Raw genomic sequence first — 27,596 nt, 5'->3', positions numbered from 1 at the left:
ATCAATACTTACAGAAAATAACTCTTCTCTCTCTCCAGTGTTAGCATAAATAGAATGGAATACACACTTGAAAACTAAAAACCTTTTAAAAAAACTACCACTTGCTTTAATTTTGAAGACAGCACCTGGTGCTAAACAAGTCTGTGGACAAAAAAACCCTACATCTTAAGTATCTTAAAATTATTTGATTTTTTTTTTACCTGTAGAATTTTTGCATGACAAACTTTTTGTGCTTTTAAGATACCTGGAGACCAAACAGAAGGGCCTGGTCATGGGTGTTAGTATCTGTGCTAAGTGGGAGGAGCATGGTGGTTGAGGGAGTGTCTATTTAACAGACGCTGACTCTGAAGATCTTTGCAGTGAGTCATGGGCTGTTCACGAATTCTGACATGGACACTGTGTGTCCTCCTGAGCTGGATCTGTGCGGATCAAGCGGTGGCTGAACCGTAAGTTTAAGTGTTCTTTATAAAGAAAAATAGAATTTATTTGCTTTGTGACTTTGTGTGTAACAAAGTCACAAAGTTGTAGTTGAAGTTGGCACGAGTACTGGTTTGGGGTTTCCTTCTTTGTCAGTGCTTTATGCATGCATCTGTCTTTTTCTGCAGGCAGTACCTGGTGGCCATTCCTGCAGTTATAGAAGCTGGAGCTGAGACCAAATTCTGTGCAAGTCTTCTGCAGCCCGGTGAGACTGTGGTCATGACTGTCACTTTGATGTCCAGAGAGGAGAATACAACCCTGTTCACACATACATCCAATGAAGAGTTTCATACTTGTACTCAGTTTAAGGTGAGCTCCCTAAGATGGGTTATGATTCACTTGGTAATTTCTAATTTTAAAAAAGGCACACAATCAAGTATTTTAAACACAACACACAATTATTTATTTATTCTTATTTATCAGTGCGCCTCATTCTCTAAAACACTTCTCTTAAAGGCTCCTTTAGTGAAAGGAGAAAAGATTCTGAATTTTGAGGTGGAGGTAAGAGGAGACACATTTCACTCAAAAGAAGTGAGAAAAGTCATGATCAAAGCCTACAAGGCCAGGACATTCATCCAGACGGATAAACCCCTCTACCTCCCTGGACAAACAGGTAAGAGTGAGCTGATGACTTATCAGAGCTAGACGGATTTGTTCTTATACAGATTCAGCCTCTTAGAATTTCTGCCCCCAGCTGCTGGGAGTCTCCCTTTTCCTGGGGTGTACTGAACTTCCACCATGAACACGTCCCTTTCCCTCAAAAACAAAAACTTTTATTTCTATAATTTCCAGATATTTTGATAGCATTTCAAGCTGAACTATGATAATTACAAACTATTGAACACATTTTGAAAATGTGAATTGAAGTTAGTCTGGCCATGTTTGTACAAATCACCAAAACTGTTTCCAGCAAACATTTATTCATTCATTCATGTTTTCTTTTCAGAATAATCTAAAAATTAAATAGGTAAATAAAAAATGTAAACATACAGCAGTGCTGCACAATCCCAGCACTCTGTGTGTCACCTACACGTTTGAAACACATTATTGTCTTTGAAACATTTAGATTTAAGTTTTTGAACAAAAGCATTTGCTGTTCTGCTTTTTTAAAACACCTTCTGCCTTCAGTCTGAACAAGTATATGCTACAAACTGTTTTTCTAAATTGTTCAGCATTATGATTCTATGATAAATGCAGAAGCGTTGACGAAATTCATGGATGCTGCTTCACAATGCAGATTTTTATTAACTATAAATTATTTTTTTTAAAAATACCTACTAAATATATTCAACAGTTTATGAAGTGATTGACTTAAAACACTACAGACACAACATAACAGTTGTAGCTGACTGGAGTTTGGCTTTTTGTAATTTCTGTAAAGACACTTGTTCACAAACATATCCTAATACGAGTTTGCACTCTCTTACTGTAGCTGCCAGGAAAGTCTGGTACAGTATGAAGGTGCAAGCACATCATTAACATTAATATGGGCCTTTTTGTTAGGTTACAAATTAATATTCTGATTTGTCCTATAAATTTCTTTAAACTTTGACAATGTTTAAGCAAGCTATCATTTCTTTAAATTTTGCTTCAGAGAAGTCAGATTCTCATCTGCTGTATTTTTTTAAAGTGCTCTCCAGGCTTCATGAAAGTCTTTCGCTCCTACCTGATATCACAGCAAAGACACACCAGTCCACCATGTCCATTTCACGCTTCGCCTCTGCAAAGGACACGAGGATGAGCAATATAAAATATATACACATTACACAGCTTGTTATGAATAGAAGCAAAGAGAAAATTATATTAGTACTACTGCGTATTTGGCAGTAATGATGTTGTAGAATGTTTCAGTTTCATTTCTTGGTCAGGATTTATTACTTATTAAGATGTAAAATCTTTGAACTTCTTCCAAAGTGCATTTCAGAGTCGTTGCGCTGGACTCCAAGTTGAGACCTGTCAGTCAGCTGGTGAGTGTTTCTGTCTCTCCTTTCCTCCTTGACTTTTATCACTCTGTTGAGTTTATCAGTCAACTTGCACTAACAAATCAATAGTTCAATATACTGTCTGTGTTTAGTAATTAGTTTTTTACTTATTCTGTAATAACTCTAACAAGCAAACTCTTGGAGCATACAAAATAACATTAAAAAAATCACATACTGTTGAAAGTCATTTTATGTTACTAAGGCTACTAAGCCTGGAGTTGGATAGAGAAATTGGTAGGACACTGTATAAGAAACCCATTTCCTCTAACAGTTTTCTCACTTTTGTTCCTTTTGATTTTTTGCCTTTTAGTGCAATATGATTGAACTCGAGGTAAGAAAATAACCACACATCATTTTCTTTTCTTTTATAAATTCAGCATGTAAATCTAATAGATTTGTTAAGGGTCTAAATGTTCCTTAAAGCCAACAGCACAACAAAGCAACTTTTACATTTATATGCTGATTCTGATTTCACTGTTTACCGTGGTACAATTTTCTTGATATATAAACAGTATATATTGTGTCAGGTTATTTCTTACACCTCTACATTAAACACACAGCACTGATAATGAAACTAGTTTGTATAATTACAATACCAACAAGTAGAAGAACAGCTAACATGGAGCCTAACCTACACCATAACATGGTGTAGGTTTAGATGGTTAACACCATCCAAGGCTGGACAGAGAAGAACATGATGCTTTAGCAGAAAACTAAAAGTATAGCTTCCAACATTAGTCCACTGAGGGCACTGACTGGCTATAGTAATTTCAATTTCAGTGAGTGACATTAAGGTGGGAAAGATGGGAGCTAAATGGAAGAAATAAAAAAAATACTGAAAGATCATGAGGTTTAGGAAACTATACAACATTATATTATAAGTAGAATGTAAGAATAGCTCAAGTATTAAATCAGTTTTTCAAAAGGTTGAAAATCATAGACAGCATAAAAGATGTCTGTAGCTGCTGTGATGTTGCACCTAAATTTGTGAAATCCCATTATGAAGCTTTGAGATTAGCAAAAATCTGCATCTGCTTCTGGACTAGACCAGTGATGACACAAACAGCTTGAGAGCGTGGGAAAGTGGAAGTATAAAATTTAGATTTCCAGCAACTGGAAGCAGATAGATGTGAGGTCATGCATCTTCCTTGTTGAACTTGTGCATAAGCTTCATTTACTCAGACTGCATCTTAATGTGTGTTTCTCGTACTTCCTGTTTTACTTTGATCTCGTCTCAGCATGTTCACTTTTGCTGGGTGTATTGCAACAGAGTCCGTCCAATGAGAAGTGCGTGTGTGTGTGTGATTGTCTGTCCTACTGCACTACTTGTACAGCAGAGAATTGTAGTCCATCAATGTGCGAATGACTGTGCGTGTGAATGTATATAATCCCCTAGGATCTGGAATTGGCTCACCATCCAGTGAAAACTGGAACACTCTGGGATCTGTAATCGCTGAACTGGTCCCTGGATTCGTCCCATATAAAAACCTGACCTATAAACAATGGTCCAATATATGTCACAACCAATTTAAGAATAACTCTCACAAATTAAACTAAAGTAGTGTCACACTGCAGTAACTACTATTCAGATCAGCTATCATCAATTCAATCATCATCAGTTCAGTCATGTTGTACAACATTAAAATATCAAGGTTCAAAGTTCAGCGTATCAATGTTCAAAATTCACAGTTGTAACCTGCAGTAAGATTCAAGATTTTTCCACAAGGTTTCAAATATTCAGGAACTATAGTCACCATATAATTCACTTTTATGGTAAACATTCATCACATCCATCAGAAATAAACTCACTGTATATATAATCACAAATAAATAAGTATATTACTCCCTTGAGAAATGGAGCAATATGACAATATTGTCAATAACATGTAAACACAAGAACCAGTCTATCAATAGGAGTATTAAAATTGATGTGCTTAATCCCCCTTGTACCATAGGCCTTCTAGTACAAGTGGAAATACACTAAAAATTACCTCCAAGTATTCAATACTGAGTATAGTAAAATAACCGATTGACATCAAAACAGTAACAGGAAGCAGCATAAAGTCTGCTTACAATTATCTCCCATAAACTTATTTTCAACTGCTTTAACCATTTACAGCTTTTCACAGGTTAATGACTCAGTTAACGTTCTACCTAGCATAACAACAGTACGTTTCAGAGACACCCAACAACTGTAACCACACTCCATACATCTCGTTAGCCACATTTAGCTTACCGCTGTTGAATGGGATGCTCAGTGTTTATGTGACACCACAGCTCAGTAAACCCTCCAGTTTCGCTCTGTCCTCTAAGACAACAAGGGCAAATCCATGCTTTGTGAACAATATCAATTTAAATGTTTTTTTTAACACGTTAGAGGTTAATTTCTCCAACTTACCAATAAAAAAAGTTTTAGCCTGCCTGCTCTGCTCGGCTGTAGAAGGGAGGAGGAGGGACAAGAGGTGCCTAGAGCTTCACCGATTGGCTTGTTTAACCCTTGTTTAACCAGAGCACATCATATATAAATCTGCGTCCTTCTTATGTTTAAATAAATATATTGATTTTGTTTCACCGTCATTAAAAAAGGACAGTAAGAACAGAAACAATGAACATGAAATGTTTGACTTTTTTTTCTTTTTTCCTTTTTGTTTAAGATGATTTCAGGAACTGGGTTACAAACTCCTTTACTTAAAGTTACTAATAATCTTGTAATGGGAGCTGACTCTGGTCTTCTCAACATTCTCTTCCTTTTGGATCTGAGCTCAGCCTTCGACACGATCTCTCACTCTGTCCTTCTGAGCAGGCTTCCCTCTCTTGGCATCTCTGACACACCCCTAGCCTGATTTCAATCATATCTCCTTGACCGCTCCCAGTTTATTCAAATTAAATAATTCCGTTCTCATCTATTCCCAGTCACATCTGTTGTACCCCAAGGGTTAGTCTTAGGCCCTCTTTTCTTCATAATATACATCCTCCCTCTTGGTACCATTTTCTGCGAATTTGATCTTCACTTTCAATGTTTTGAATCTCTCCTGCAGACCTGATTCCTACCTCCCAGCTCCTTCCCTTACAGAATGCATGTCTGAATTAAAATCCTGATTTAGCTCTAATTTTCTTAAGCTTAATGAGGATAAAACTGAAATCCTTCTTATTGGCACTAAATCCAACCTTTTGAAGGCAAATCATTTCTTAATCACTACTGATGACTCCGGAGTTTTTTCCTTCACCTCAGGTTAAGAGCCTTGGTGTCAGCCTAGACAGTTCACTGTCCTCTAAATCTCACATCAATAATCTCAATCGTTCTGCCTATTTCCATCTACGCAGCATTAACAGATTACGTCCTTCTCTCTCCCACCAGTCTTTGTCCATTCTTGTCCATGGTCTCGTTACCTCCTGGCTTGGCTACTGTAATTCTCTCTTACACGGTCTCCTCCAAAAATCCCTCCATAGGCTTCAACTGGTTCAAAACTCTGCTGTCCGCATTATTACCAGAACCCCCTCGTACCAGCACATCACTCCTGTTCTTCAGGAACTTCACTGGCTCGCTGTGAAATTCCGGATAATGTACAAACTTCTTCTGCTCACCCTCATAACCTTGCTCCTCCTTACCTATCTGATCTGTTAAGCACTACCTCTTCTGTCCGCTCACTTCGATCCCCTTCTTCTATGCAGCTTGCTGTGCCTTCTTTCCGCCTCACCAACATGGGAAGCAGAGCTTTCAGCTGCTCTGCTCCCAGGCTGTGAAACTCTCTACCCCCAGATATAAGAAGCATTGGTTTAAATCTCAACTGAAAACCCATCTGTTCAAATCTGCATATTCACTGTGAATTAATTGTTTGTTAATTTTATCTTGTGCTTTTGCTTTTTTTGTTCTTCATTTTATCATTGTTCTGTTATTTGTTTTATTCTATTTTTAAGTGTCCTTGGGTGTCTTGAAAGGCGCTTTATAAATAAAATGTATTATTATTAAATATCCACCTGGAATTATGCCAGAAGATTCTTGATGGCTACCGATTTCTGTACAGTCATTTCAACTTGGAAAAAAAAAACAGTCTACAGAAATAATTAAAAAATGAAAGTCACTATGACATTTTTCCCTATGATAAGTTTATGTAACATTTTGATCACAACTTTATATTGCCTATACTGGAGACCAGATGAGCTGCAGTAGTCCAGTTCTCTCTTATACCAGGTTATTAGACATTTTTATTTGTTTGTTTTGTACTCAATATGCAGAAATACAAACACCAATATATGGACCAGACAACATTTGGGGTTCACCAACATATTCTTTAATATGCAAACAAGTGCAAACAATTGAAAAGGTTAAGATGTAGGCCATCTTTAATCTTGTTGAAGGCAAATGGAGCAAGGAGCGTGGCTAGAACATATTTTCACCTGTATTCATGTGTTTATTTTATGTGTCATAAACAACTACTTCTCTTGTATTTAACAGAATCCCAATAGAAACAGGATTGGACAGTGGTTAAATGAAACATCCAATAATAAAATATTGCAGCTTTCATACTCCTTGAACTCTGAGGCCCATGAAGGAACGTACAAAATAATAGTGTCTGTGGGTGAAGATAAATTTGTTCACAAATTCAAGGTGGAAAAGTATGGTAAGTCAGGTCTTTAAAGAGATCTTTTTACATTCTGTTTCTAAAGATTCTTAATACAATGCAGGTGCTAACTTTGATATTTTGTCCCCAGTTTTACCCAAATTTGACATAACAGTAAATGTATCTGAAGAAGTGAGTATTGGCCAGGAAGACGTTGATATTAAATTATGTGCAAAGTAAGTAGGAGTCCTTTCTTGACAAATTGCAATTTAGATCCTCACAAATTGCAGTTTTGTTTTGTTTTTATTTTAATAGGTACACATTTGGAGAGCCTGTTCCAGGAAGTATTACAGTTACGATGTGCCGACTTCTTGAACGCTCTATTGCCAAGAAACACAAGATAGAGGCGCCCTGCCACACAGAGACCAAACGGGTACAGTTGTTCCAGTCTCAAATTTCTCCTGCAACAATGTGCAGATAAAAGCAGACCACATGCCCATGCAGAAGGATATAGAGAATATAACAAGTAAAATTTCAAGTTTAACTTGAATTTCAAGTAAATCATTTTTAGCGTCCTTAAGGCATTTATTTTTAATTCTGTATTATAAAATACCCGGTTACAGATTCAGTAATATTCACTGGTGTGCCCTCATTATTTATGAATGCTGAATTATAGCTATCACTTTGACTCCATTTTTTTCTGCTGTTATGAATATGTTCTGTGGCTGATGCTTGTGTCAGTGTGTCAGCTCTTAATGACATTATACTGATACTGTTTTATTGAAATTAAAATGAATATCCTTATATGTTGATATCAGGCCCTTGTAGAGCAAAATCAGTATAAAGATAATTCTTTGTTTTTACATTCATCAGGTCCCAATCAGCCTAAATAGCAAAGACAAATTAAAAATGCATGCCATGAAAGACTTTGGGTCTTAGGAGATAGAAGTATGATGTAAGCTTTTTAAAATTTATTTATATTTTATTGTTTTTGAATTTCTAGGCTGATGGGACAGGTTGTGCAGCTGTTACGTTCAAGATGTCAACCTTCACCAAAATTAACAAAAAATTCCTTAAAGATGTGCTGAATGTCAGTGCCAAAATGGAAGAGGAGGGAACAGGAAAGTCTTGCAGTTGTTATTTTTCATTTTATTTTAATTGTTACATTTTTTTAAATTATAGGTTATTGTGCATTTGCAGAAATATGGCATGTGCATTGTTTTAACATTAAGGTTTCGTATTCAGGCATTTCACACAAACAAGAAATGAAAATAAGAATTTCTTTTGTCCTTGGAAAAGCGTCTTTTGTTGATGTTCCCAAGATTTGGGAACCAGGATCAAATGTGGAGGGAAAAGTAAGTTTAAAATTGTGCTATAGAATTTAGAATCTGGTGTAAATAATGTGGGTTTTAGTAATGAAACATTGTGGTTTGAACAGGTTAAAGCAGTTCACTACAATGATACACCCATTTCCAAAGCACCTGTGTATCTGTTTGTGGGAGAACGTTGGTCGGGACGCTTGCTAAAAAATCTAACAACTGACAGCAACGGTGTCGCTGAGTTTTCATTCAGCACAGATAACTTTCATGAGGATATTAAACTCCATGTAAGTAGATAATTACACTGAAATAGTAGTTTATAAGTCAACATTGGTAAGTTACATGACAATGTTTTCATTGTCTTAATATGATTTCTGATGTCGCTTTTCCAAGGTGCTACAATAGTAATTAGTGACTATAGTGAAACTGTTAAGATTATTTTACATGAGGTTGCTTCTAAAACCCATCTTCCAGTGACTTTCCACAGTGTTTTCTTCTTCATCAAATTATGTATGTTTCTTTTCTACAATTCAGGCAGCCCTGACACCAACCCTACACTTCCAGAGATATAGAACTCCTTTTTATGATTTAGGATTTCACACTGTGTATACATCCCAACCTCCTTCTCAAGATGAAAAAACATTCAGCTCGCTGAAGCTGAAGATGAAGGATAAACCCCTTTCCTGCGATGCAGAAGAGGATATATCTATTCAGTACACTATAGTGAGGGGAACCGCAGTTTACATGGATGTGGTATATCTGGTGAGTTATTGCTTGTCACAAGTTCATCCACAGTAAAAAAAAAAAGAAAAAGGGAAAAAAAACTTTTGAAAATCTACCAGTTTATCGAATGAAACAGAAAGAGTTTATTAATATATTCACCTCAGAGAAAGTGGTTTGTAAATGCTGAAGAAAAAGCAACACATCATCTGCATAAAGATTAATTTTATGTTCTACATTCTTGCATTTTATTCCCTTAATTGCTATAGCCTGATTGCTGCTGCTAGTTTGATAAAAATTGCAAACAATGAAGGGGAGAGGGGGCATCCGAGCCTTGTGCCCCACTGGAGACGGAAGCTGGAGGATGTTTGGTCATTTGTCCAAAGTCCAGTCAATTTTCGCAAAATAAAAGACCACAAGCAGACTGCACTGTCTGTTTCTGAAACACTCCCGGCAGGACTTAAAGCTGGGAGAGACGCAAAATGCACAACGTCACAGCTGGATTACACATTTTGTGTCATTTTCTTCTATATTCTTCAGGTGTTGTCCAGAGGAGCCATTGTCATGCAAGGATTTAAACAGATTAAAATGAAAGATCAGTCAGGTATGTAAAGACTGGCTCAAATCATGAGTTCATGAAATTCTTTTGTAATATCAGGTATTAAATCCAGTTACACTTTTAAAAAAAGTTTGGTGATTATTAAAATAAAATTGATGTTATAGCTATTTTTGGTATGCTTGTTTGTTTCAGTGAATGAAGGTGATGTGTCCTTTAAATTGAGAATTTCTACTGACATGGCACCAGTCGTCCAGATTGTAGCATATGCTGTACTTTCCAGTACGAATGTGATTGCCCACAGCGCTGACTTCTCTACTGAGAAATGCTTCAGTCACAAGGTATGTGTTGGTGTAAACTGTGTGCAGCTGTACTAGATATATTAATTAGTGTAAGTTAGGTTTAATTATATGAAACCATGACGTACAAAAAACCCCCCCAAAAACTTCAACCGAAGTGGAACAGACTCCCTCCCAACAAGGAAGCCACAGCTTTAGCAAACATCGAGTGGGCAGTGTGTCACAAGCGCCTGGAGGTCAGTACATGGACGAGGACCCAAGAGCAGATTCAAGCACAGGAAACAGTGATAAGGTTTTCACAAGTTCTATTTGCTTAAACACAAGAATAAATACCGAAGGAGGGATACTTGGCAGGGGGTCAAATATGGCAAAACTGTGAACAGAGGGCTGGAGTTCCCCGTGGAATATAGGATTTATGTGCATGAATGCAGGGAGCCTTAACTTTATTGCTGTTCGGCTGATGATGGCCTTGATTTCATAGGGACCAATGCTGCGTGGGGCCTGCTTGCGGGAGGTATTTGCCATAGCTTTTGCCTCGGAGTATACCTGGGAGCCGAGGTTCTCAATCGATCTGCATTGTGGCATGGTCAATCGAGAACCTTGAGCAGCACTTCCTGAGTCTAAGTCGAGATGTCATGGCAATGTAGATATTGGACTCATGGAATGGCGAGCTCCACCTCCGGCTGCAAAAAGAGGTTCATTAAGCAGAGCACAGTGGATAGTTTCCTCCACGTCCCAGGAAATTAAACCGCTCCTGTATTGGAGGCATAAACCTCTACTATGAACACAGGTGAACACCTGCATTCATCTGTATTAGCGAATGCAGGTGAATGTAGTTTTGGCCTGTTGTGTACAGGTGAAGGGTATCTTGGTGAGGTGAGTGAGTGGTTCTGCTACCTGACTGTAATTCCAGATGAAGCGGCAGTAAAAATTGATGAATTTGAGAAAGGTTTTTTTGAGATGTGGGAGTAAGACATTCCCTAACAGCTTGGACTTTTGCTGGGTCGGTCTTCACCTGCCCTCCTGCCAGGATGTAACCAAGAAAAGTGACTGAAGATGAATGAAACTCACCTTTCTCTGCTTTGACGTATAACCGGTTTCGAGAAGGTGCTTCAGCACAGATTTGATGTGTAGGACCACATCTGGAGGACCAGATGTTCCTCCAGAGTCTTGGAAAAGGTTAGGATGTCGTCTAAATGCACAAACACAACCACAGAAATGTTCAAGAAGTTTCGCAGGACCTCATTAACTAATGTTTGGTAAACTGTGGGAATTTTAGTGAGACCAAACGGCATGACCAGATACTTTGAGTGACCAAAGGGGGACCAGATGATAGTCATTGTGTAGATTTAACTAAGAAAAAGTGGTGGCACCATGAACAGGTTCAAAAGCTGAATTGATGAGCGGGAGAAGATATTTGCTTTTGATCGCAATCTGATTTTAACTTCTGTAGTCAATACAAGGACGATGGGTCTTGTCCTTCTTAGTGATGAAGAAAAAGCCTGCACCTACCAGGGAAGAGGATGGGCAGATGATGGGACTCTCAAATATACTTATCCATGGCTTCTCTCTCTGGCTTGGACAAGTTGTCAGGTTGGCTGGTTGATGGTGCAATCATAGGGTCTGTGGAGTGGAAGTGCCTTATGTTTACAGAATACTTCCTGGAGGTCATGATACTCCTTGGGGACTGAGGACAGATCTGGTGGTGAAGGTTCGGCAGGTGATTATTGAGGCAGTTAGCAAGGCAAAAAAGGCTCCAGCTAGTAATTTGTGTAACCATTCGATATGGGGATTGTTTCTTTAGACAAGGGTAGCCAAGGACAGTCGCCAGAAATAATTAGGGAGACTGGTCTGGTTTGATGAGTAATATGAGAAATAATCTGATTGTTTAAAACTGTGGCTAGAATTGGAGGATCGGGTAGAACAGAGGTAAGTGCAATTACATAGCCAGCTACGTAGCCTTTTCTCTCTCTCAGGCGATCCTGAGAGAGTGGGAGGAGGAAATAAATCAAATCCTTGAACGATGCGGGCTCATCATGAGAAGTTAACTCATAAATATTCCCAGGAGCACATGATCAGGCCAACCCACCTTGGCAGCTGCCATGCAGAAATCGATGACAAACTTAGCTATGTTAGATCTAACCTGACTTCAAGCTCCAAGCTACGCTGCCCTCAGAGATGGGGTGGGCAAAGGTCTTTTAAGCTTCCCTTGAAACTCATCATAACAGCAGGATGAAAAGGAATGCGATGACAAACAAGCCTCAACCCATACCAATGCTTTACCCCTCAGCTTGCCTACCACTTACGAGAGCTCAGAGGTGTTGTCAGGGATGGAGTGTGGTGATTGAGAAAACATAAGAGCATTGCAACAGGAAACCCTCACAGCAACCCTGTACCCTGGTGAATGGCTCAGGCTGAGAAGTGCTAGAAGTGCTAATGGCAGGTAAAGATGGGGCAGGTCCTATGGAAGCGGGGAAAGGAGTGGAAGTGTGCGTGGAAGTGGTCTGGCTGGGATTGAAACTGGGCTGGAGTTCTAATAGTGAGGCAATGATTTTCTCTTGAGTGTCACCAATAGATTTGCATTGTATTTCTAGGAATTGGACTGACTGTTGATAATTACCTAGTATTGAACCCTACTTTGAGATCGCTGCCTGTATTGGATCTTCTGGGTCCATTTTTCATTAGGCCAATTGTACTGTCACAAAGGCCTGGAGGTTAGTACATGGATGAGGACCCAAGAGCCGATTCAAGCATGGGAAACAGCGATAAGGTTTTCATAGGTTTTATTTGCTTAAACACATGAGTAAATAGTGACACGAAGGAGGGATACTTGGCAGGGAACCGAATGTAGCAAAACTGAACAGAGGGAGAGCATGGTTAGAGAAGAGGCAAGGGAAGCTTGTCTGGAGAGGTGAGTAATACTAAAATAGAGTCTTACTTGGCAGGTGGAACGTGTAAGGCTCTGGGGGGATTGAATCGCTGGGTGTGCGTCTAGAATGGTGAGCTAGTGAGCGGGTTCCAACCTTTCTTTTCTAGAGATCCAAGAGAGAAGGTGGCAGGAGGACAGGCAGAAGCGGTAGAAGGATTAATCCTGGGTGGCAGAATGTGCAACAGAAAATGCTCCTTTAACAAGGAGAATGATAAGGCCTGTTACCAACATGAGGTTAGCTCGAAAACAGGTGGAGAAGAGATGGGGGACCCTGGTCTTAAATGCTATCTCACTGACTGCAGTGAGGATGAGGGGAGCTGATCAGGTGAGATGACGAGGGCGCCACCCCAGGGTAGATACTGGGCAACACAAGAAAAACACAGGAAAAAACACTTGAGCTCACCCAGACTATGACACAGTGATTATCAAACCTGAACTCCAAAAACTACATAAAAACTAGTGAATGATTTCTGTGTGATACAGGCTTGAACTTTTGTTCTTTGAGAACCATTAAAGTTTAGATGGTGTAATGCACGCTTTGTCTGTGTTAGGTGTCATTGGAGTTCACACCTTCTTCAACTGTCCCAGGAGAAAAAACCAACATGGAGGTGACGGCGCTTCCACACTCTTTGTGTGGTTTAAGTGCCATTGATAAGAGTGTCCTCATCAAAGAGCCTGAGAATATTCTGGATGCAGATAAGGTAAGTGTGGTCTCAACCACCTTATACATCCTTTACTCTCAGGCTACGTCCACACTAGCCCGGATAGATTTGAAAACGGCATTTTCATCTGGAAATGCGCCGCGTCCACACTAGTGTTTTCAGTCGTTTTCACAGAGTTGCGCGTCCACATTGAAATGGATGAAAACGCTTACGTTCCAGTCCTGCGCATGTGCAAAAGCGAGTGAGAATTAAAGAATTTGAAGAAAAGTTATCTGGAGCATGTACAAACTGGTATTCATCTTTTTTAGGGATGTCAAAATTGAGAGCAATCAAAACAACTGCTGTATAATGCACTCTGCTATCTTTGTTTATCTGGTCACATGACTGCATCACATGACTAAAATACTTCATCGTTTTAGAAAGTCTGCTTTTTTGTGTGTCCACACTGCGACGGGACAGCTCCATTTTGAAATGTATGCGTTTTCGAGAGCGTTTTCAAAATGCTGCGTTTTTCCTTGAAGAAAGCGCCATCTCAGTGTGGATGGGGGGGCAAAACGGAGAGAAAATGATGCGTTTTCAAACAAATGGTTCTGGTTCTCTTAGTAGTTTTCAGCTTAGAACTTGGAAGAACTTAGAATTTTTTTATTGTCATTGTGCTGCTGCTTGCACAACAAAATTAGGTAGAGGCAAGACCACAAAGGTGCAAAAGTACAGAAAACAATATTCAAAGAAGAAAAACAATATAAGTTCAGCAATATAAGTAAACTATATGCACAGTGTATGAGTTACAGAAACCTTGTGGGGGTATGTAAAAGGGCATTAATATAATATAATAAATAAATAACAGTGGAACGGCTGTGGTCATTAAGGATGTGGTGATAATTGCACATTTGCTAGAATATTGCACAGGGGCCAAAATATTGCACAGAAAAAGGAAAGACGAAAATATTGCATAGGGAATGGCAACAACAGAGTCAAAAGCAGCGACAGAATGAAGTCTGTTCACACTCTTAATTTGCATTAATGGTTCTGACAGCCCATGGGTAGAAGCTGTTCTTTAGTCTACTGGTTTTGCATCTGTTGGATCTGAACCAGGATGTTGAAGAGGTGGTGGTTAGGATGGAGGTGGTTTTTTAAGATTGCCCTGGCTCTGGAGAGACACCTAGAGCTGGCAATGGAGTCCAGGGGGGTGAGTGGTCAGCCGATCACCTTCTCTGCAGTTCTGGTGACCCTCTGGAGTCTCTTCTATCGGCTATTGAGCAATCAGCGTACCACACGAAGATGACGTGCACCAGCACACTCTCGATTGTGGCTCGAGAGAAGGACACTAGTAGAAGGACACTTATATTTATAGTTTCTTGTCTTTAATTTTCTTATTCTGTGTTTTCCCTGTGTTCCACGTCTCTCACTTAGTTACTCTTGTCTTCGTGATCTGTGTTCTCTCTCTGTCCCCCCAGTCAGTTATCTCCCCATGTCTATTTCTCCCTTGATCACCGAGTTAATCCTGCGTGTCTTCGTGTTCGTCTCCATGTTTGTTGTACTTCCTGTTTTATTTTGACAGTCTCTTGCTTCCCCTTGTCCTGTTATGTCTGATTAGTTCCTGATGTGTGTCTGATGTGTTCCCCAGCTGCATCGACTTCCCTGATCATCCTGCTGTGTATTATAGTTTGAGTTTCCCTCTGTCACTTGTCGGTTTCTCTGTTCACCACTCATATCTCTGGTCTTGGTTTTCGTGGCTTAGGGTTTCACGTTCCATGTTATTTTTCTTCACATCCAGGTACTTAGTGGTTAGTTTTTTTCCCAGTTTAGGTCTTGTTAGTTTCATCTCTATCTCCATTTGCTTTTTGTTTGTTATTTTTAGAGCCAAAAATAAAAGCCTCACATTTGTTAAAAATTCAATTCTGTCTCCATAGTCTGCATTTGGGTCCACTCTCTCTCCTCTCCACACGGTCTGCCAGACCTGAGAATTACAGAACCATAAAAATTGATTTTGGTAATTACCAATCCTGTTCATTTAGGACAGCTGTGGTATAAACCTTACATTGCATAGTGATCTGATCATTTGTAAATGCTACATATGTGGTTCATATAAGTACAGATCTTTAATCTGATTTTCTCAATTGTTTGAACTTCTTTGAACATTTTTTTCTTAGATATTTAACTTGCTCCCTGTCATGAAAGGATCTTATTTCCCATATCGGCTACGAGAACCAAGAAAATGCTTAAAAGTGAGAACAAGAAGATATAGTTCATCTTATGGAGATAATGAAGCCTACATTGCTTTTCAGGTAATATATAAATATTTTCCATGAGCATGTGTTGTGTGTTTCACTGGATCCATGGATCCAGCTTCTTGATCTTGGCCTTGCACCTTGACTGTTTCAAATGTTCCACATAAGGTGAGTCTTAATAGTTGCATAAATAAATAATATTCTACTGCACTATGTAGTCTATGACAAACAATAGTCCTTCTCTGCAGCATTGGTGAACTTGGTATAGTTACAGCAGCATTCCATCTGCAGATTTTGATTAGAGGAGGCATCCAGCTAACAGTAAAACTCCAGAGCATATCAGCTGATGATAAATATAATGCTTTTCATGGCTTTAGCTGTAATTAACTCTGTGATGTTTGTGTGTCTAGAGAGTAGGATTACAGGTGGCAACAAACCTGCTGCTCGAAATTCCTTCATGTCTGAGTTTCATGGGAAGAGAATACGAGTTCATGCCCTTAGGTGATATTTTTGTTTTGATTTGCAAATCATAAAAAAGTTCCCAGTGTGTTACACCTTCTTATTGATTCTGATTAAGTATTTATTATTTATTTTTTGTTTGTTTTTTGGTTTCTTTACCATTCTAAATGACAAGTGGGTTCAAGTTACTCTGGAGGATCTTTAGGCCCATCAGAAGGACCGATGAAAACTGTCCGTGCTTTCTTTCCTGAGACTTGGATTTGGGACCTGGTGGAAACTGGGTATGTCTTAGGTTTTGGGGTGCTTTTTTTCCCCAAAATATTTTTTGACCATGACATTTACTGACATTTTAAATTAGTAAGTGATCATTAGTTACATAGTTAGATAAAGTTACGTTGAAACCAAGCACACCATTGTTTTTCTTGTGACATTACCATTAAGTTTGATGTGTCACATGGCCCTCTTCCTATTGAAAAAACAAAAGTTGTATTCAAGATGGCCGACTTCTAAATGGCCACCATGGTCACCACCCATCTTGAGGAGTTTGCCCCCTCACATATACTAATGTGCCACAAACAGGACTTTAATATCACCAACCATTCCCATTTTATTATGGTGTATCCATATAAATGGCCCACCCTGTATTTTATATATATAGTATAGTGAGTCTATTTTATATATAGAATGTCTATGAACGTGGTGAGTGCTGCACTGGCATTTGCATGTATTTGTTGGCTAATCTGTGTAATCACCATCTGACAATATGTATATTTTGAATCCGCTGATTCAGAGAGTCTGGAACAAAGGATGTGTCCCTCACTGTCCCTGACACCATCACCACCTGGGAGACGGAGGCTTTCTGTTTGTCCTCTCAGGGTTTTGGTTTGGCTCCTCGAAAAGAATTTAGGGTCTTCCAGCCCTTTTTCCTCGAGCTCACCATGCCCTACTCCATCATCCGGGGGGAGCACTTTGAACTGAAGGCAACCGTCTTCAGCTACCTGACCAGCTGCATCATGGTGATCAATGTTTCTATATCAAAAATACAAATGTCAACAAATGTTAGCATGCTGACAGACTTTGCAGATGGTTATGAAGTGGTCGCTGATGCAGGACTCATCAAACAGAATAAAACTCAAAATCTTAGCTTTATTTGACTGGGCAGGATAGGAATTCACTCATTTAATAGAAAACATCCACAATGAAGGACGGTGCAATGGGGAACAGACGGAGAAGTGGGCAATGTATACTGTAAATAGGAGGGTGATTAAGGGAAGTGGAGACACGTGGAAACACAGCTGACTTGAATCAAAACTAATAACACAAAGGAAGCAAAAGTCAACATCGTACCCATGAGATAAGACACTATCAAAATAAAACAGAAAATAACAGAGGGACTGCAGAAAAATAGACACATCAACTACATTAGATAAGGAACACAGACAGCGATTGAGACAGAACCCAGAGAGACCAAAAAACACTTGGACACTGATGACCAGGCACAGAGACAAGATAGTGACAGATTGGACAAAATGGGGAACAAACATGAATGAACAAGAGCTGAGAACTAAAAATAACTCAGAAGCACAAGTCAAATCCGGAACTCAAAACTAACTAATAAAAACTCTGAACATCAGTCCAGTGCAGGGGTAGGCAACCTTTCTGATGGCGAGTGCCATTTAAAATTTCCTCAGAAGTCAGTGTGCCATATGATTGCATGAGCAATAAATTTAATAACGCTCTATATTGACAGTTACACATTATATAGAACCACTTTATAGAATTATATTTGTTTGCAGATGTTGGCAGCTATCAGTGAATATTTATCAGCTATTTTGAAACAAAAAAAGACACTTTTTATTCATAACAAGAACTCCATAACAGCAAATGAACTGTACAACAGAAAATACAAATGCTATCTATGGTCTCCTCACAACAATGATAAGAAAAATACACTGGGCCAATATGGCATGTTTGTTAATACAGAGATACACATGTTAATGTGATCTCTGGTCTCCCACTCAGAGACACAGGTCTACGAGTGTCCAGCATTCAGACGGCTACCTGAGGACACTCATGTGAGAGAAAATCTGCTCACACAGATATGTAGAGCCAAATACTGTCAATAAGGCCTCTGCAATGTTCTGAAGACAGTTAAACTTGTCAGGTAGTGATGTCCAGCAGGTGAAAATACAAGCTCCATGAACACGCACAGCTGTGGATTCTAGCTGCTTCGATGCGAGACAAATCTAGCTGCTCATTAAAGATTTCTGGTTTGATCAGAAGATAAAACATTGGTCCATACACCTGAAAGTCCCAAAAATGCATTGTGTCTTGAGTCTATGGATGCATTTTGACTAAAGACCGGCCCCCCAGATATTAAAGCTATAAAGCCTTTGAATGAAAACGAACGCTGTTGTGACAGTGATGTACACTGTCTTGTTGGTAAATGTATGATTTCTATTCATTTTACGTCAGATAAAAACTTTGGTTGTAAGCTTTAGATAATTATTTAATAACAGCCAGACATTTTAAATGAGAATAAGAAAGTATTTCTTTGTGCCCCCCTTTCCCTGTTAATGCCCTACCTGGCCCCCTGGCAAAACTTTGCTAGACCCGCCCCTGTACAGTTACCAGCTGTCAGCTACATAGAAAAGGATCCTGGTGTTATTTGTCTCTCAGAAACAGTTCATAACTTCCCTTCAACTCATCCATGTCACCTAAAAGGTAAACCTGTTTCTACATCACCTGCTCAGCTCTGATGATTCAGTAAGGACATCTCCTGGTTTCATCTGCATGTTTCCCTCTCACCAGATATACAAACCATCATGACCGGCAGCTTTACACCTGTGGCTCCAGAAAACCTCAGCTGATACTAGAAATTAATATTAAATAAATTCTAACAACAGCTGACCAAGCTTAAACGTGCTGCTGTTGTTTAGTGCGACATCCGGCGGTTTCCTCTTTCTGGCGCAAAGTGGGTGATAAACAAACAAGAGAGAAAAGCTGATCAGCTGATCATTGATCAGTTTCATGATTGAAGTAGCAACAGGAGAGAGAGGGGAGAGAATGAGAGGAGAATAAGATGCAGCTGTGCAGCAAAGACACAATAACTCCAGCTTTGTGTCTTTTTCCATCCTGGCTGAAGTCCGGGACAAACTGTTCCTTTTCAGCTCAACACGAAACGCGTAATAATTTCTCTGAATGCGGGACGATTCCGTTTGTACGGGACGGTTGGTAACTTTACTAACTAACCTTATGAATAAAATAAAGTTCACTATCAATAAAATCATAGCACCCGCCCAGCAGTATATAAATTTCGTCATGCTAGCTAGCACGCAGTACGAGTTATTGTAACTGACTGTAAAAAGTCAGCACAACGAAAATAAACTCCACCTAAACTTGGTTTATATCTGACCCAGATAGACTGCAGGTCATAACTTCTTACCTGAAGTTCAGTTCACCTGACGCTCCGACCGGCGGCTGCCTCGGGTCTCTCCTCCTCCTGCCTCCCCTTCCCTCATCCACCTGCTGGCCTCCACCACTTGTTAATTTTACTGAATCTGTGGCAGCTACGCCATGGCCAACACCAAACAACTGAGTTATTTTTACAGACCGACCAGCGTCTGGCCAATCCACCACCCAAAAAAAAAAAATCATCGGGCCACCGTGCAAATGTCCGGTATGCCCGATGTCCAGTCCAGCTATGGTGGTGCATGTCATCAGTTAACCCACGCATGCCTAGGGTTGCCGACCCCTGGTCCAAGGTCTTTCAACCAAATAAATAATTCCAGAGCATAACTAAAAAAAACTGGGTTGAAGAGCCAGTACCCTGACAGTAGTGGTGTACACACTTCTCTATCAAGTATCAGGAAGGATATTCAGTGCAAAATTATACCAAATCAAAACATGTGAAGCGACTCTTGGTGAATGAGGCAGTAGCTGAAAGTATTCTGTTCTTACAGAGTAACAAGAAAACACTGAATTCCTCTTTGACTTAGAAACTCAACCCGCTGTTTTGTTCTTTGTGCAGGTCACAGTCTTTTCTACGCCTTCCTCAGATTATACCCTCACCCCTCTTTCCGGTGAGCAGTACACATCCTGTTTGTGTGCTAAGGAGCGCAAGACTGTGAGCTGGACCATGATTCCAACAGTTTTAGGTAAGGATCAAGTTTTTTATCCACGCCGGTGTAAATGTCCTTTCAGTCAACGCCTCATCTCTTTTCAGTATCTACAAAATCAGTGAGATTATCTAATTAACAATATTTTAATGTGCAAGACTTTACAGGGTTGAGAAAGGTGAAGTTTGTTGTCCTTTTTTAGGGGCTGTGAATGTGACTGTGTCTGCTGAGGCAGTGCCATCCCATGTTTCATGTGATAATGAGGTTGTGAGAGTACCAGAGAGAGGCCGCATTGATGTGGTCACAAAATCCTTCATAGTAAAGGTTGGTGCTATTAACACAAGATGACAAAGATTCTGCATTTGAAAACTTTTTTTCTCATGGAGGTGAAACTGTAACTTATTTTTTCTCAGGCTGAGGGGACTGAGATAGCAAAGACATCCAACTGGCTGCTTTGTCCAAAAGGTTGGTGTGGTTTCTGCCAAAAAAAACCCCAGCCAAATATTTACAGAAAAAACAACAAATAAACTTATAAACAAAATGAAATGGTATATTTCAGTTTGCCTTGATGACATTTCACAAAAGCATAATTCAGCAGCACATCGTGTATAGATCCAGTATCTGAAAAACTCTTAAATGCAGGAAGACCATACTTTCAATATTTCAATTTCCAGTTTAAAAAATGTCAGTTGCTGAGCCTGAGTCTTTACCTTGGAAATCTCCCATCTTCCTCTCCAGTCTGATGCTTGTCATTTAAAGTTACCTGCCATTAAAGAAACATTATTCCATTTCTGCTCGCACCTCTTCTGCAGCAGTTTACTTTATCAAGCATATCTGTGCAATGAGTGCATCACAGGAACAAGAAGGAAAATATGATGTGAGGATGTACAGTTGTACTTAAAAGTTTACATAGATTCATCATGGACATGAATGTCATGGTAGGTTTGGGCTTTAATTTATTAATTAATTAGAAATTTTCATTGATATTAATAAATAAATAAATTGTAGAATGGAATGCTTGTACAGCATGCAGCTTTAATTACTTTACAAACAAGAATTGGGTGCACATGTTTGAATTCTTTTGGAATTTTTCTAATTTATACTTATACTTATATTTATAAGTCAAAATATCTACACCTTGAAAGATGTACATGTACCCTCAGAAACACTGGCTAAATGTCATGAAACAGATATGTGGAGCACGTAGGATAGGCCCAAATGCAGACTCATAGGCGGGACTTTTGACTCAAAAAGCTTTTATTGCTGAACTGAAAAATAATACAAAACTAAACTGGGAAATTACCGTAAACTAAACAAACAGAGAGGCAAATGGAGAAAGACAGCCATGACGGAGATCGCAATGCAGGACAAAGGGAGACGCAGACCTAAATACACACAAAAGGGTAACGGGGGAAGTGAAAACACACAGGGAACACAGCTGACACAAATAAACATGACGCCACAGGAGATGCAAAACTAAACACACCGAACATGGAAACGTGAGACTGTCAAAATAAAACAGGAAACAAAAGAACGCAAGACTAGACTGACATACGAGCTTGACATAGGAGTGGGAGAAAGGCAGAGGAGAGAGGGAGCGAGGAAACCATAGAGGGCGAGAGAGCACAAAAGACAAAGGGGATGAGAGAGAGGGGAACATGGATAAACAAGATGGAATGAAACACAAGGAGGGCAAACAAAACACACACACAGACACACAAACTCACATAAACACAGACACACAGACAGGGACACAGATGACAACGACACAAAGCGAGACTAAATGGACAAGAAACCAAACAGGGAATATACGGAACTTAAAACAGACTCAACTTAAGACTACTAATGTACCTAAAACATAAACCACAATACAAAATAACAAAAACACTGGGTCAAAATGACCCAGAACCATGACAGCTACATATCCCTTGTCAACTTGCACCTTGACCACATGCCTTTGGTAGTCATCAACAAACTAATGGTATAATTCTGGCTCGACATTTAGACACAATATCTTGTGTACCCAAGTCTTGTTTTTTAAAGTCATTAAAGATGTGTGCCACACAGTCATTCCAGTTTTGAGTTTTTGTTGAAGGGTGTCTGTGGGTGTCACACCAAATTTTGATAATTCCCCACAGGACATTTTGTTGTTACAGTATATCTCAACTACATATGAGATATTTATAGTTATATCTCATATATACACTATGTTACAAACTTGACATGCTTGGTAAGAGTCAGTCTGGAGACATCTGTGTGGAATTATTAGGTCACACTTATAGCACTCTTATTATTATTATTATTGTTGTTGTTGTTATTGTTTTAATAATATTTTTTGTGCTTATAGGTTTAATTATAGGTGTGTGATTTCTCGTATGACCTGTTACAGTTCATGATGCTGTGACCGCCTGCTGATTTGATACCAGTTTGGTACTGACGTTCTGATTAAGCTTCTCTCTGTATGGTGATTGTTTGTCTGTACACAGGAGACACACTGACAGAGGAAACCGAGATACAGCTGCCTGAGAATGTGGTTGAAGGATCTGCCCGCACTTTTGTATCAGTCCTGGGTAAACCTGATGATTTTTAACTAAATGAGTTTAGATTTATCCAAGAAGAAATATAGCAAGTTTCATTTTTCAATCAATAGTGAATTAATATAAAAGACGAATAAAACTGGACTGGCATTATTTTTGCCTGGTTTTGAAACATGCTTTGAAATGAGACTCCAACAGTTTTGCAGTTTAGAAAATAGTTTAGAAAATACATTCCAATAACAAAGTGCAAAAAAATTGAATTTAGTACGTACAGTTTTTTATAACCTGCTGTATTTTTCTAAATATTTAACTTGGTTACTAGTTTTAATCTATTTGCAGTTCAAGTGTGCGAAAGTTGTATGTTATGTCTCAGTGACTGAGTGCCTCTGATCAGGTGACATTCTCGGCCGGGCTCTGAAGAACTTGGATGGACTGCTCCGGATGCCGTTTGGTTGTGGAGAGCAGAACATGGCTCTTCTAGCCCCCAACATCTACATCCTCCAGTACCTGAAAGGCACACAGCAGCTCACCCCAGCCATCATGGAAAAAGCCACCAACTTCCTGACCAGTGGTGAGTGTGTTTGTTTCATAGTGGGGATAAAAGCAAAAGTTTATGAATAGAATATCTATTTAAGAGTTATTTTCCTGTTGTTACAGGTTACCAAAGACAGCTGAACTACAAAAGTAATGAAGGCGCATACACCACATTTGGAAGAGGACCAGGAAACACTTGGTGAAAATAATAATTACCGTAATATTCCATTTGCCTCACAAACAAAACTGAACCTGTTGGTGAAATTTACTCCTTAAATATCCCATCCTGTTATCATTTTATTTCTGGAAATGTGGAAAATCAACTCACCTTATAATGGTATAACTGTGACACATTTTGATATAATTTTGAAACATGAGGAAGCTTTCTTTTGGTTGCTTTTTTATGTCAGGCTGACTGCTTTTGTGATGAGAAGTTTTGCCAAAGCTCAGTCTTTTGTCTACATTGATCCAAGAATTATTGAAGAGTCTAAGACATGGCTGGGAAATAAACAACAAGCAAATGGCTGTTTTGAAAAGTCAGGCAAACTCTTCAACAACAGAATGAAGGTAAGTCCATACTTTAGCTGGGACTGATACTAATTCTGTGTGGAGAGAATTTTTTTGGCAGCACACAGAAATAACTTGGTTTCACTCACCAGGGAGGTGTGTCTGATGAAGTGACTCTCAGTGCATACATCACTGCTGCTTTCTTGGAAATGAATATATCCCAACATGTGAGTAAACTTGATGTGATCCCATTTGTACTTCGTATTGTACAATGTAAAGAAATTACAACACTGACTTGTATTTGTTTTATTTCATTTTCTTCTTTTGACGTCCATTTTCCCCTCATTTTTAAAAGACATTTTTATGATTGATTTCTAAATCACTTAAGTCGATACTTTCTGTCTGAAGATAAAAAGGAAATATGTTAAAGCATTATTCCTATTTCCAGTCATGAAAATGAAGTTAAACAAATAATTACATCAAGGAAATGATCAACTTTGGTGATATAAGATAAGATAAGAAAAACTTTATTTATCCTGAGGGAAATTCTTTTGTCATACACATGCTCAATGCTGCAAGAGAGACAAAGGAACAGAGGAATAAGATATACAATATATACAATAAGAATAGTAGTATACAGTAATATAGAGTAGGATAGTGCAAAATATAATATCAAGTAACTCTAACGAAGTAACAATATAACTATATCCTGAAAAATAAATAGCTTAACTATCAGTGCAGGTGATTCTAAAAAGTGACATTGTGCAATTGAATAAAAGAGAGTAGCAGCATATGTCCTGTCCTGGGCAGGGTCAATAGTTTGTCTTCATAGGGCTCTTCTTTTGATGTTTTAAAGGATCCTGTGGTGAATAATAGCTTGGCTTGTCTCAGGGAGTCCATCAATGACCTCAGCAACACCTACACTACAGCTCTGCTAGCCTATGTCTTCACCCTGGCAGGAGACACGGAGACCCGCGCTCACCTTCTGCAGCACTTAGACACAGTTGCAGTGAGGGAAGGTGAGTCAGCATCTAACAGGAAATCATTCAGGTGTTATTACCATAACTGTAACTTTTATTGTATGTTTGTAGGAGATTTCCTGTACTGGTCTCAGACAGCAGCAGAGACATCAGCCTCCCTGTCAGTGGAAATCAGTTCTTATGTGCTGTTGGCCAAACTCAGTGCCTCCACAGCTGCTGACGACCTGGGTTATGCCTCTGGCATTATTAGGTGGCTGACTGGCCAGCAGAACTACTACGGAGGCTTCTCCTCCACTCAGGTGCTACACCACCCAAACAGCTTAAATCTTTGAGTTCGTATACACTGGGATAAATAGAAACTAATTTGACATTATCTTAGAGAAGGTGAATACGGAAGTTTTACTTTGTTGTTGCTGTCCTGTAAAACACAAAATATAAATCTCCAAAATTACATATTTTCTATGAGATAGGTAAAACTGTCTTGTTTAACAAAAATTGGTTTTACATAACAATATAGAGTCCTACATACCAGAGCTGCTGATTGCACCAGTGTGTGCATATTTGTATAACTGAACAGTATATGTAATAGCTATGATTTTGTTTGTAGGACACAGTGGTGGCTCTTCAGGCTCTGGCTCTCTACTCCACTCTGGTGTTCAGTCCTGAGGGTTCAAGCACAGTGACAGTTCAGTCTGACAGCAGTCAGCTGACATTCGATGTAAATCCGGGCAACAAACTGCTCTACCAGGAGGAGACGATGGAGGGCGTGTCAGGAAAGTACAGCCTGGAGGTGAAGGGCACTGCATGCGCGTCAGTGCAGGTCAGTTACAGTATCGTGACAACGTCCTGTTTGTTCCTTTTTCCAAATAAAGATGCATAATGAAAAAAAAAACAACTTTAGAGCACAACTCAAAAGTGTGGTTTCACTCAGAAAAGCACATTTGCTTATCCATCCATGTATTTGCTCAAATTATCCAAATTCAGGAAGCAGTGGCTTCCCACTAAGGAAATGATTTCAAACATTCCTTTTCCTGCTATTTTTTTGTTGTTGTTGTTCTTCATGATGGATTAGGGCCAGATGACATGGAAGGTCTAGCTACACCCTGTGTATCCTTGCAGTTGGACATGCCTGGAAAATCCCCAGAGGATAGTATCATAAAGGCATCCTGCTAGCATGCCTGCACCATCTTAGCTGGCATATTTTTAAGTCAAGAACCAGCAGTTCTATTTCCAGATCCCTCCTCGGGTCCAAGTCTTCATCTCGATTTTAAATGTTTTGATTAAAGAAGCTCCAAGTCAACCTGACATTTCTGCCCACAATTAGTGTACATAACCGTTTGGCCACAACCACTGAAATAATTTCATATTTCTGTAATGAGTCCCCTAAAATGTGATGCCACTATGTTTTGAATATAAATGAGAAACATAAACATAAAAACATGAACAGATTTATATTCTTCTTATTATTACCGTTATTATAAATTGCAAACCTCTTTTGGTTGCCTATTTCGCAGATTTCTCTTCACTACAATATCCCGAGTCCCACTGATGTCACTACTCTCAGTGTGGAGGTCAAATCAGAGGTTGATGCAACAAGTAAATCCAGACGCAAGCTCGCCCTGACAATAAAATCCCAGTAAGTATTTAACAGATTAGATAAGTGCTAGGGGTATTTTATTTGCCACTGTGGCATAACTGTTGGAAATGTGGCATCTATGGATACACATCAGTGCAATCACTTTTTAACTGTTCAAACACAGGTACAGTGGAAAGGAGAATACTACAAACATGGTGATCCTGGATATCAAAATGCTCTCTGGATTTGTCCCAAATGAAGTGTCTTTAAAGATGGTGGGTTATTGCAGTTGTTAGCTGAATAGAAATGTTGCTACATGTGTCAGTTTGTGATGAGATAAAGGTGATGATAAAATATTAATAAGGAGACTGTTGTCTCCTCACAGCTCAAAGTTGCCCCATTGGTGGATCGTGTTGAACAAACAGAAGATCATGTTCTGGTGTATTTACAGGAGGTGAGAGATATTCACAGTGTGGATACCAGATGATGATGTTTGTATTGTTACAGAGTGTGTCTTCTGTTTTTTTAATTCTGTTCAGTTACCAAAGGACATGCCCAAGAACTACAGCTTGACAATCATAGAAGAACTTCGAGTGGAGAACCTGAAACCAGCTGTGATCAAAATCTATGACTACTACCAGCCAAGTACAACTCTAACTCACTTCACTGCAACAGCACACTGACACACTTTGCTCCTTAGTGGAGCTGTACAACAAACAGCAGTTAACAGAATTTGAAGGATCAAATTTAAATGTGTTGTAAAAACACAGCCAGTCACATTTTTCCACATTGTTTTCTCTCTCAGGTGACCAGGCTGAGACTGAATACATTTACCCATCAGCTGCAGGTAACAAACTGTTATAGCGAGAACACCACATTTCACACAAAATTAAATTACATTTATTTCGTAAATATTTGTTCAATGAAAATGAAATGATTATTTTAACACAATTGCATCCTTACGTTTTATTCTTTTGTTGCAGTTTAAAGATGTGCAGTCAGTCCTGAGGTTGTCACTCAAGTTATACAGCTTACATTTTAATAAAGATGTTTTTGAAACACAAATATGCCTCCATATGTTTTGTATTCATCTACAAATAGGTCTTTTGTATAAAAATTTTACCATGCTATTCTGTCACATTAACCTT

At 39.1% G+C, this 27,596-nt stretch overlaps 2 protein-coding genes and 1 long non-coding RNA gene across 3 annotated transcripts in view; all 3 read left to right on the top strand.

Moving 5' to 3' along the window:
- LOC106098407 (poly [ADP-ribose] polymerase 14) overlaps positions 1–27,596 on the top strand; it is a 208,140-nt gene that overhangs the window by 22,192 nt on the left and 158,352 nt on the right. The window lies entirely within an intron of this gene.
- Positions 287–27,513, top strand: LOC102081243 (alpha-2-macroglobulin). Its single transcript, XM_019353393.2, has 36 exons — positions 287–446; positions 606–786; positions 934–1,090; positions 2,392–2,444; positions 2,770–2,790; positions 6,916–7,081; positions 7,173–7,257; positions 7,337–7,454; positions 8,025–8,142; positions 8,267–8,376; positions 8,460–8,627; positions 8,875–9,102; positions 9,601–9,664; positions 9,812–9,957; positions 13,396–13,545; positions 15,660–15,794; positions 16,148–16,238; positions 16,372–16,477; positions 16,987–17,212; positions 20,227–20,353; positions 20,517–20,638; positions 20,728–20,779; positions 22,801–22,884; positions 23,246–23,422; positions 23,509–23,584; positions 23,796–23,952; positions 24,045–24,119; positions 24,749–24,911; positions 24,984–25,171; positions 25,480–25,692; positions 26,387–26,508; positions 26,633–26,723; positions 26,834–26,902; positions 26,988–27,093; positions 27,254–27,295; positions 27,432–27,513. Exons 1-36 carry the CDS (start codon positions 367–369, stop codon positions 27,434–27,436), a joined length of 4,272 nt encoding a protein of 1,423 aa, XP_019208938.1. The 5' UTR covers positions 287–366; the 3' UTR covers positions 27,437–27,513.
- On the top strand, positions 9,968–13,140 carry LOC112846179 (uncharacterized). The gene is made up of 2 exons (XR_003219035.1): positions 9,968–11,094; positions 12,206–13,140. It is a non-coding gene; the product is annotated as an uncharacterized LOC112846179 (long non-coding RNA).

The sequence above is a fragment of the Oreochromis niloticus genome, linkage group LG3 (assembly GCF_001858045.2).
Source record: "Oreochromis niloticus isolate F11D_XX linkage group LG3, O_niloticus_UMD_NMBU, whole genome shotgun sequence".
Taxonomy (NCBI): Eukaryota; Metazoa; Chordata; class Actinopteri; order Cichliformes; family Cichlidae; genus Oreochromis; species Oreochromis niloticus.
This window is presented reverse-complemented; position numbering and strand designations above follow the sequence as displayed.

Excerpts from the sequence above, each read along its gene's own strand:
- LOC102081243 (XM_019353393.2), top strand. The coding sequence starts at position 367 with ATGGGCTGTTCACGAATTCTGACATGGACACTGTGTGTCCTCCTGAGC. Across the intron at positions 16,478-16,986 it reads TGGGACCTGGTGGAAACTGG|AGAGTCTGGAACAAAGGATG; the intron begins GTATGTCTTAGG and ends CCGCTGATTCAG. Across the intron at positions 26,724-26,833 it reads ATGAAGTGTCTTTAAAGATG|CTCAAAGTTGCCCCATTGGT; the intron begins GTGGGTTATTGC and ends GTCTCCTCACAG.